This window comes from Sceloporus undulatus, chromosome 6 (genome assembly GCF_019175285.1).
Source record: "Sceloporus undulatus isolate JIND9_A2432 ecotype Alabama chromosome 6, SceUnd_v1.1, whole genome shotgun sequence".
NCBI classification, from domain to species: domain Eukaryota; kingdom Metazoa; phylum Chordata; class Lepidosauria; order Squamata; family Phrynosomatidae; genus Sceloporus; species Sceloporus undulatus.
The window spans coordinates 5,379,167-5,390,160 of NC_056527.1; the positions used below are offsets into that span (position 1 = coordinate 5,379,167).

Sequence of the window (10,994 nt, forward strand, 5' to 3'; positions counted from 1 at the left end):
GATTCAATAAAACAGGCAACAAAAGAACATCAAATAGCAAGTGACAATTATGCAATGCCTGGGAACGCTGCCCTGAACAGGATGGTCTTCAACTCTGTTTTGAAGCTGGTTAAAGAAGTGATGGTTCTTGCTTGCGGGGGAAGAAGGTTCCAGGAGTGAGGGGAAGCAAGTGAAAAGGGGCTAATCCAGGATGGGGCAGAGGAAATCCTGGGCTGGGACAGCAGACCTTGACTACCAGAACGGAGGGCCCTGGTGGGAAGGTGAGGAGAAAGAAGGTCTGATAAGTAAGGAGGGACCAACCCATGGAGGGCTTTAAATGTTCACAGCAGGAGCTTATACTGAATGCGGAAAGGGAGGGGGAGCCAGTGAAGGGATGCCAACACAGGAGAGATGGGGTCAGAGCGGTGGGCAGATGTGATAATGCGTGCAGCTGAATGCTGGACAGAGATTAAAGGACAGAGGTGAGAAAGAGGAAGCCCAGCCAGGAGGACGTTACAGTAATCAAGTCGTGAGACCACTAGGGCATGGACCAGGATCTTGGCAGAAGAGGCGGAGAGATATGGTTGGATTTTGGCAATATTGTATAAAAAGAATCTAAAAAGATTCTTACAGCCGCTTCTTTCAAACAAGATGCAATATGTCCTTCCCTGAAGGATGCATTGATGATATCCATAAGGAACTTCTTCAATGCATCCCCCCCCCCCCGGACGGCCAGCCATGATGGGCAAGGGTTGAGAGGTCAAGTTGTTTTCCTCACCCTACCAAGGAGCTTGTCCACATCATCGGTACTTACAGATTGCAGCTTATCCAGAATAACTTCATCGACAGAGTCGCTGGACACCTCGTCTATGGTTTCTGTTAAAATATTGGTTTCTAAGTCAGCTCTTATCTGAGAGATTTTATCTACAAAGAGGTAATTAAATGTGTCGCAGCAGGCTGTTGTCGGGTTAAGTAAAGGATTTGGCGCAGGGGACACCTGCGTCAGCTCCCTCACCACCCTAAACAGCTCTGCTGGACGGGACTCTGCAGACGCAATATGTGCAGAGAAGAAGGATCTCTTTGCTGCAAGTACTGCCTCCCGATAGGACCAAAGAAAGTTCCTATGGTGAGTTCTGTTGGATAAGAGTCGAGTCTTTCGCTACTTGCGCTCTAGTCGTTGTCCAAGCCGCTTCATATTCCTAAGCTCTGGTGTATACCATGGATTACGGTTTGAAGTGGAATGGCAAGGACGCTTGGGAGCGATCGTGTCGACAGCCCTGGGAAGATCGGTGTTCCAAGTATTAACCAAAGCATCGACAGGATCACCGGCATTCCCAACCATTAAACCCTCTCAGGCTTTCTGGAATCGAGTTGGTTCCATTAGCCTTCAAGGGTGGACCATTCTAATGGGTCCACCACCCCCAGTGGGGCAGACACAGGCTCTAAGTTCCGTCTTGACCAGGAAATGATCCGTCCATGACAATGCGGAGGTACTAGCAATCTCCGCCCACAGATCTTCCTGTTCCGTGCTAAAGACCACATCGAGTGTATGACCTGCACAATGTGTGGGCCAAGTGACCAATTGTGATAGGTACATGTTTGTCATGGTCTCCATGAACTCCCGAGCCTCACCTGTTAAACTGGTCTCGAGCAGAATATTGAAGTCTCCCAAAACTAAAAGTCTGGGGGACTCCAACAACAGCTCAGAGACCAGCTGTGTCAGCTCGGTTAGGGAGTCTGCTAGACAACGAGGTGGTTGGTAGACTAGTAGAATCCCCAAACTATCCCTGGTCCTCAGGCTAAGGTACATACACTTGAAGTGGACTGTGTTCCGGACAGGTATCCTGGTCAAAGTCAGGTTGTTTTTGTAAACTAGAGCTACTCCGCCTCCCCGCCCACTTCCCCTCACCTGCTCACTGACAGAGTATCCGGCTGGGAGGGCCTGCACCCAAGTGACTGTGCTGTCCTCTCCCAGCCAGGTCTCTGTAAAGCAAGCCAGGTCAGCATCCTCATCAAGGAGGAGATCAAGAATGACATGAGTCTTGTTCTTAACCGACCTAGCATTGCAGAGAAGCAGAGTGAGGTTCTGTGGAATGGTTGGTCTGCTCTCCAAACCAATCTGGGAAACAGACTGAAAGCAGGATAGCTATCAAACAGTGATCCCGTCTTCTTTTGTAACATTCGTTCACTCTGTTCCAGCCATACCTCCCATTCCCCAGCACAACTCCAATAGCTGCCCCCACCTCATTCCCAAACTCAAGTCCTCCATTTGCCACCTTAATATTTGCAGAACAGGAACCCCCAGTCCACGGCCCCTCACTCAGCTGCTGCCTGCTGCTTCTCTTGCCCAGGTGGAAGGAGGGAAAAGAGAGAAGCTTGCTTGGTGTCCTCACTGGCTTTCAGGGTCTCCAGAGGGATTCCTGCCCGGTCTTCTCCACAATAAAAAATAGAAACATAAAAACATGAGAATCTAAAAACAATAACATCAATCAATCAAGGGGTCAGCTGGTCTCGTTCCATGCTAGTGATCTTCATAGGAGGTCAGGAGGATAAGCACGGCAGAAGAGCTCTGTCTTTACTGCCTTCTTAAAGATTTATAAAGATGTAATAAGGCGGGTCCCCTCTGAGAGTCCATTCCAAAGTCTGGGGGCGGCTATGCTAAATGCCTTTAGGGAAGTAGAAACATGTTTGGATGATGGTATCTCCAGCAAATTCTTCCCACTTGTTCTAAGAGTGTGGGTTGGATTGTATAGGGAGATGCGATCCTGTAAGTAACCCGGACCCAAGCCATGTAGGGCTTTAAAGTTAATGACCAACATCTTGTACTGTGCCCGGAAGCTAATTGGGAGCCAGTGTAGATCTTTTAAAATAGGTGTTATATGGTCAAGTCTCAAAGAACCAGTGACCAACCTGGCTGCTGCATTTTGCATTAGCTGAAGCTTCCGAACTTAATACAAGGGTAGTCCCATGTAGAGTGCATTGCAGAAGTCGAGACGAGAGATTACCAGAGTGTGTACTACAGCTTCCAGGTCCTTTCGGTTGAGGTAGGGTTGCAGTTGGCGTATCAACTGAAGTTGGTACCAAGCACTTCTGGCTGTCGCATTCACTTGAGATGACAAACGTAGAGATGGATCCAGAAGTACTCCCAAACTGCGAACTTCATCCTTCAGGGGAAGTGTAACTCCATCAAGGAGTGGTGGACAAATTTCCCTCCCCGGACCTAAGGAATCTATGGCAAGTACCTCCGTTTTCTCTGGATTCAGCTTGAGTTTGTTTTTCCTCATCCAGCCCATTACTGACTCAAGGCAGGGATTCAGAGGATAGAAGTCATCTTTAGTCACTGTAGCAGTCTGGGACATAGAGAAGCATATTTGAGTGTCATCAGCGTACTGATAACCCCGCGCCCCATGTCTGCGGATGATCTCTCCCAGTGGTTTCATGTAAATGTTAAATAGCATGGGGGACAGAATGGCGCCTTGAGGGACGCCAAATGTAAACTCTTTCCTAGAAGAGCAACAGTCCCCCAGCCTCACCATCTGGGACCTGCCCGAGAGGTAGAATCGGAGCCACTGGAGCGCAGTGCCCCCTATACCCAACTCCCTGAGGCGCTCCAGAAGGATACTATGGTCGATGGTATCGAAAGCCGCTGAGATGTCCAAGAGCACTAACAGTGTCACACTTCCCCTGTCTGTGCCCAGACGGAGGTCATCGATTAAGGCGACCATGGCCATCTCCACTCCATATCCTGCCCTAAAGCCAGTTTGAAATGGGTCCAGATAATCAGTTTCATCCAAGACAGCCTGGAGCTGGAAGGCGACTGCTCTCTCGATCACCTTGCCCAAAAAAGGTAATAGGGAGACCGGTCTATAATTGTTTCTCTCTAGGGGATCTAGGGAGGGCTAACAAAACCTGGGGCTGGACTCCCTAATGTTGCATCTCCTGCTGCTCACCTCCCAGTACAGTACAGACATTTAACCACTGCGCCGCCGGGTCGTACATATGATATTGTAATTTCAAGGTATCATTTTAATTTTGCTAATTGCTTATCTCACAACTATTGCCTTTCCATTTCAGTGATATACAGGAATTATGATTTATGGGTAACATTAGTACCAAAAACATTCCTAAGGATTCGGTATGGTATGGTATGGGAGGAGGTCAATGTGGGGGACACACCATGAGTTACCGCACCGGTGATGCTAACTCTAGGGTAGCCACTGTTCAAAAGAAGAAAATGGTGTTTTGGAGCACAGACTTGTGTGTACACTCTTGAGCAAGTGTCTGTGAAAGTGAAAGGAGAGGGAAGAATACCTTCAGTTAGACATTTCATAAGAACTGTAGAAAACAGTTTCACAGTTACCGTACATACTCAACTATAAGTCGAGGGAAAGTTTTGGGGACAAAATTATGGATTTTGATATGACCCGTGGATAAGGCGGTGGTAAAACTTAGCCGCATGTAACAAAGGATGTAAAGGATGAAGCAAAGGAAAATGATGCTAAAAACCGTTTAAAATTTTGACAGGCATAACTGTTTGTGCTCTCACCTTAAAGGCTGGATGGATGAAATAGCAGAGGGGTTCGATTCTTCTTGTAGGCGCTCCGAGAAGAGATTAAGCTCTCACCTTTCACCAGGGCATGGTTCCCTTTTTGATAAGAGTTAAAGGACCTTACTTACATTGACCCATGGATAAGTCGACCCAGGTTTTGGGGTGGGGTGTCAATTTTTTTACTAAAATTTCTAGGTCTATACATGAGTATATATATTAATTCCCATGGAAACACATAAGTCAACTATTAGTAACTCCATGTTTCTGGCCAGATAGGGCAACCCAGAAAAATAGCTCTGCTCACAGAAATCTGACAAGAACTGCACAACAGTACCAATAAAATAAAATAATTTAAAATTGGGGGGGGGGGCTCGAATAGGGTGGAAGAGCCCCTGAAACTGCCCAGTGCGAGCCAAGTATGCTTGGTGAGATTGTATAGGATGGCTAAACTGTTGAAGGATGGGAAACAGAAAACTTGGGAAGGAGGTGGCATAACCTAGATGACCAAGACTGGTGGGAATCCTAAATGATTTCATTTGACTGCAGTAAAAGTGGTCCAAATCACTTCTGAGGTATCCAGCCTTATTGTGAGACTGTGGTTGAGTTACTAAAGCCAAAACAGTGATCGCCCATGTCATAAAGGCCCATTAATCACTCAAGAATCAGAATGAGTCATATTGCTTTGGTGCAAACAGGATTAACAAATGCTACAATATTATTATTACTATTATTATTATTATTATTATTATTATTATTATTATTATTATTATTTGTGGTATTTATACCCCGCCCTTCAGCCCTAAAGGCTATCAGAGCGGCTTACAATTATTATTTTTTAATGAATGCTGCCTTATTCCAGTTCCAGTTTTTTTGCCTCTTGACATGCATATCACTTCAAAATGCTGCATTTTGCCTGCATTTTGCCTGGGAAGGAAGTAGAGCTAGTAAGGAAGTAGAAAATTGGCACTAAGCGTTCCTCCGTGTTTTGTGCATTTGGAGTGTGCCCTTACTCCAGAATAACTCCATTCATGTTTATAACAACCAAAGTCTCTTCCAGCATCACTAACTAGACTCTCCCCTCCACCATCCACAATCCTTTCCATCCGTTCTGTCTCCATGTAAAGTATGGTGGCAGAATCTCTGCCTAATCAAATTTTTAGAAGCCTTAAGTGGGGTAGCCTTTCTTGTGCCAATGGGAGCCATACAACAGAAGGCACTTGCCTGTCTCCCTTCTTGTCCTCTTCCATCTCCTCTCTTCTCCCAGTGAGTTCTTGCAGGGATCATATCCTTCCTGACAATGACAGCTTCATAGAGTGAAAAAAATGAACAGGCAGAACATAAAACATAATAGTCTAGGAGGGACGGATGAGTCCAGGAATGTTTTTAACAACCAAAGGCACAGGAAAACCACAACTGCTTTTGCCAGCTCACAGGTGGAATGAGGAAGTCCTGCCCACTTCTGTCCCTTCATTGGAAGCTTCATAAGTAGCACAGGAGATCTATTAATTACTTGCAGTGCTCCTTCATCACACCAGTCATGAATTTCTGGGAGACTCTGCTCTGTGCTTTCCTTGCCTCCCTTCTCGCTCTCATACTTGGAGGCCTTTATACAATCGGAGCATTTCGCAGGAGGAGACCCAAGGAACCTCCGCTGGATAAAGGATTCATTCCCTGGCTAGGCCATGCCATACAATTCAGGAAGAGTCCGGCGGAGTTTTTACAAAAGATGCAGAAGAAACATGGAGACATATTTACAGTCTTGGTTGGTGGCAAATATATCAGTCTTGTGGCAGATCCACACACATATGAACCTCTAATGAAGGAACCTAAAGAAAAACTGAATTTTGAAACATTTACATCGATGGTTGTGCATAATGCCTTTTGTTTTCAGCCCACGCAAGCTCACCACGACATTGTCAAAAAATTTAGCCAGAGATATCTCAGTGGCAAGAATCTCTTCATGCTGAATCAAATTATGATGGAGAAGCTGCAACTTGTGATGCTTAACAGGACAAGTTCAGGTGATGGCCCAACATCTTGGCATCAGGAAGGAATGTTTCATTTCAGCTACAAAACCATTTTCCAAGCTGGTTTTCTCACTCTATTTGGCACCGAGCCAGAGAAAGAGAAAGAAAGCCAGAGTCATTCAGTCCAGAGTCAACTTGCAAAATGTGAAGAGATATTTGAATGCTTTAAGAAATTTGACCATTTCTTTCCCCAACTGGCTGTCAGTTTGCTGAATCCTGCAGACCAGAAGGAGGCCAGGAGATTACAAAGCATCTTGTGGGATATTCTGTCCATAGAAAAGCTGTATCAGAGGGACAACATCAACAGCTGGGTTGTGGAGCAGGATCAGCAGATGGCTAAGAATGGAATGACGGAAAAGATGAGGACCCAGTTCCTGTTTCTTCTTCTCTGGGCATCGCAGGCTAACACTGGTCCTGCTACATTCTGGATTCTTGCGCACCTCTTAAAATATCCAGAAGCAATGAAGGCAGTAAAGGAAGAAGTGGACAGAGTAATAAAGGAGACTGGTCAGGAGGTGAAGCCTGGCAGCCCCTTCCTCAGTCTGTCTCTGGATACCATCAAGACCCCTCTTCTGGACAGTGCAATAGAGGAAACACTGCGCTTGAAAGGAACTCTTTTTCTGTTCAGAAGTGTCATGCAAGACACAGATGTTAAGATGGGTGATGGCAAGGAATACACTTTACGGAAAGGAGATTCCGTCGTTCTTTTCCCTTTCATAGCCTTGCATATGGATCCAGAAATCTACCCAGATCCTCAGACATTCAAATATGACAGGTTCATAAATCCAGATGGCACCAAAAAAGAATTTTATAAGAATGGAAAACACCTGAAACATCACATTATGCCGTTTGGTGCTGGTCCCACAATGTGCCCTGGCCGATATTTTGCTGTCAGCGAAATGAGGATGTTTGTGATCCTGATGCTCATCTACTTTGATATGGAACTGGTTAACGCAGAAGAGGATATACCACCAACGGATGAAGGGCGCTGTGGCTTTGGAACTGCCAACCCTTCTCATGATATCCAGTTCAGGTATCGCCTGAGATGCAAAGATTAAATAAATGTAAACATGGTTTTTATAGCTGTGTAATATTTTGGTTGGTATTTCTTTGTTTTGATAAACTCTCAGACAAAAGGAGGGGAAAGATTGTTAAATAGTCAGCGGTGTCATTGTTGGGGTGCAGGGAGGGCAGACTGCACCGGGTGGTGCCTCAGTCAGGGCTCAGTCACTTGGGTGATGCGTACCTTCATTCTCATCTGTTTCAAGACCCTCCTGTTTGCCCCATCCACCAGCTAGGGTGCCTCTGCTATCCTTCAACTGTGGCTGCTGGTAAAGGTGGAGTGCACCCTCCTGGGTCTTATGAGCCCCCTCCCCAATTGGGAAAAAGGCTTTCGGGTGGGCAGCAGAAGCCCACTCCAACCAAAAGCTGCTGGTGGAAAGGAACTGTCTTCTAAGTCTGCTGGGTCTGCTGGCTGGCTGGGAAAGCGAGTCGCCTCCCTTTCCTACCTGACCAGCAGATCTGCCAGACACAGAGAAGGCTGTTGAAAAGAGACAGGGGAGGCTATAAAAATGATCCATTATGGGGGCCAAACAAACTAGGTATGCTACAATAAACAGTAGCTCTTATAAAAACATAAAAAATTGATGTACAGCGCTGTGTAAACTTACAGCGCTTTATAAATAAAGGTTAATAATAATAATAATATCTTATTAAAATATAGGGGAAAAAATCTACGCATTGAAAAAAATGTTAGGACAGGTGGTGGGATGTAGAAAGAGAGGAAGGCCGCTTTGCTAGATGGATGGAGTCTATTAGGGAGGCCACAGGAATGAGTTTGTAAGAACTAAGCAGAGCAGTGGAGGACAGAGAGTCTTGGAGATGTCTCATCCATAGGGCCGCCATGAGTCAAAATCGACTCAAGGGCATTTAACAACAACAAATATAGAAAGAAATGCCAAAGTCAAAGGTTTGTCCACATTGTTTTATAATTGCCAGAGTACACCTTGAGACTACCTTGCTCATGAGATGAGCCAGGAGGTTTAAAGGGCTAACAGCAAGCTCCCAAAAAAGTTGCCTGTTTGCCCAATGATGTATAGCCCTAATACAAGGCCTGGCTACAAGCCTATTTGTTATTGTAATACTAATGACTGTTTTATGCTGAAATAATATATTGTGGATTTTTGTGTCCTTGTTTTGCATTTCTTTATTCATTTTGGTAAATTACCTAGAAGTGGCATACCAATACTATTAATTAATCCATTAATTAACACAGTGGATCCTCGGTATCCACCGACTCGCCATCCATGGATTTGAATATTCACAGACAGCAAGCCCACGTTGTTCCCAATGGTAGCGTGTGCATTTGGCTGCGCCACCTGAAGCCCCATTGTCCCTAATGGCCGCACAGGTACATGCATGCGCCACCATTAGGGACAAGTGAACTTGAGTAACCGCAGATTTAGGTATTCATGGGGGGGGGGGGGGGGGTCCAGAATGGATCTCTCATGGATACAGACAGCAGACTGTATTATACAACACATGCAGTAATGGTGTAGTATGAGGCATGGTCATATCTGCCCTTTCTACTATAGAAGGTGGTCCTTGCTGGGTATCAGTGAAAGAGAATCCAGGTTGGAATTGACTATTATTGAAGCAAGAATACCGTAATAGCATCAATAACATCTGTATTCTTTCTGGGATTGAGAGGGGTACTAGTCAACCCCTGGCTTTGCACATACTGTATTACAGCTCAGACTCTATGCCTGTGCATAAAATTGTTTTGGGATATTCCTCAGGAGATCTGAAAGATCCCATTATCAGTTGTCAGCCAGGATCACTTCCTTTGATGCCACTCTTCCAAGCTGATGGGCTAAACTGGGCATATCTAATGATAGTGAGCAACACTAGATGGTTAAGAGGGAGGCTTTAAAGCTTAAATTCAACTGCAAGTCCTAGCTGGAGTAGACCCACTGAATCACCACATGCTGACTTATCATTTAGCAATTGATTCACTGGGTCTACTCTAGGTCCGATAAACATATCGATTTAGGTCTAACATTCCAAAACTTTTCCTGACATGAGCTGCATCTGCACTGCAGAAATAATACATTTTGACACCACTGTAACTGCTATGGAATTCTGGGATTTGTAGTTTTGTGAGATACAGCGGGTCCTTGGTATCTCCTGTAGTTTGGTTCCAAGGCCCCCACTGATACCAAAATCCATGAATGCTCAAGTCCCATTAAATGCAATGGCATAGTAAAATGGTGCCCCTTATATAAAATGGCAAAATCAAGGTTTACGTTTTGGAATGTAGTTATTTCAAAAATATTTTCAAACCGAGGATGGTTGAATCCTTGGATAAAGAATCTGTGGATATGGATGGGCAACTGCCTTTAGCCTTTTCTGTCAGAGACCTCTAGTGCTAAACAAACTACAAGTCCTGGGAATCCAGAGCACTGAGCTAGGGAAGTTAAAGCAGTGTCAAACTGCATTATTTCTGCAGTGCAAAGGCAGCCATAGTGTTAAATCCTGCTTTCCAATGGTACTACTCACCATAGATGCTTTCAAAATGGTGAAAGGTCTGGGAAGAGTGTACCAGCACTCTTTTGTAGAGAAGGCTAAAGACCTTGTGAAACTACAAATCCCAGGATTCCATAGCATGGGGGCATGGCAATTAAAGTGTGTTCAAACTGCTATATTTCTACAGTGCAGGTGCAGCCTAAGAATTATAATTATTTTCATTACAACGGCAGTGGCAGCAGCAGCAACAACAACACAAAAATAACATCTTTGAAAGAACTCTAAATGAATATTTTTCTACTTTACTTTTAAAGGGCAGACTTATCAAGTTTGCTGTTCAGGAATCAAGCCCTGAACACCTCTAAGTCAGAATACGTATCAAAGCCCAGAATGAAATTTCACATGCTATTCTAGATGTGCCATGTGTGAAACAGTATTGTGTTGGCGTATGGGAAAACTGCACATGAACATAAGGTGGAATTTGTGAAGGTATGCACATTCGGCTGTGTTCACTTCTTTGAAACCCAGGCGCTTCACCACAGTCTGTTTTCCTAAGGCAATTGCTTCTCAGACCCAAACATTGCTCCAGCACAGCATCATCCTATACTGGGAAAACATTTAATAAGTTTCACTTAAATCAAAGGGCATTTAAAGGGCAATTAAAGGGCATCTGCCTCATGTTGCACAAGCAAATTTTTAGCAGTATGTCTCATGCGTACAGTGCACCTCAAGGAACTACAGGTCCTAGAAGTAACTATATATATAAAAACATGTGTTCTGTTCTGCAAATGGAACCTCAGCCACAAAACAAAACAGCTTCTGATTAGCTCCAACATTAAGACTCCAGCCACACTGCAGAAATAATCCAGTTTGACACCACTTTAACTGCCATGGCTCAGTGCTAGGGAATTCGG

The 10,994-nt window shown here is 44.8% G+C and overlaps 1 protein-coding gene across 1 annotated transcript; it reads left to right on the forward strand.

Moving 5' to 3' along the window:
- The first annotated feature begins 6,065 nt into the window (after positions 1-6,065).
- LOC121932425 (7-alpha-hydroxycholest-4-en-3-one 12-alpha-hydroxylase-like) lies at positions 6,066-7,613 on the forward strand. The gene has a single exon (XM_042471035.1). The coding sequence runs from the start codon at positions 6,066-6,068 to the stop codon at positions 7,611-7,613; it is 1,548 nt and encodes a 515-aa protein (XP_042326969.1).
- The last annotated feature ends 3,381 nt before the right edge of the window (positions 7,614-10,994 follow it).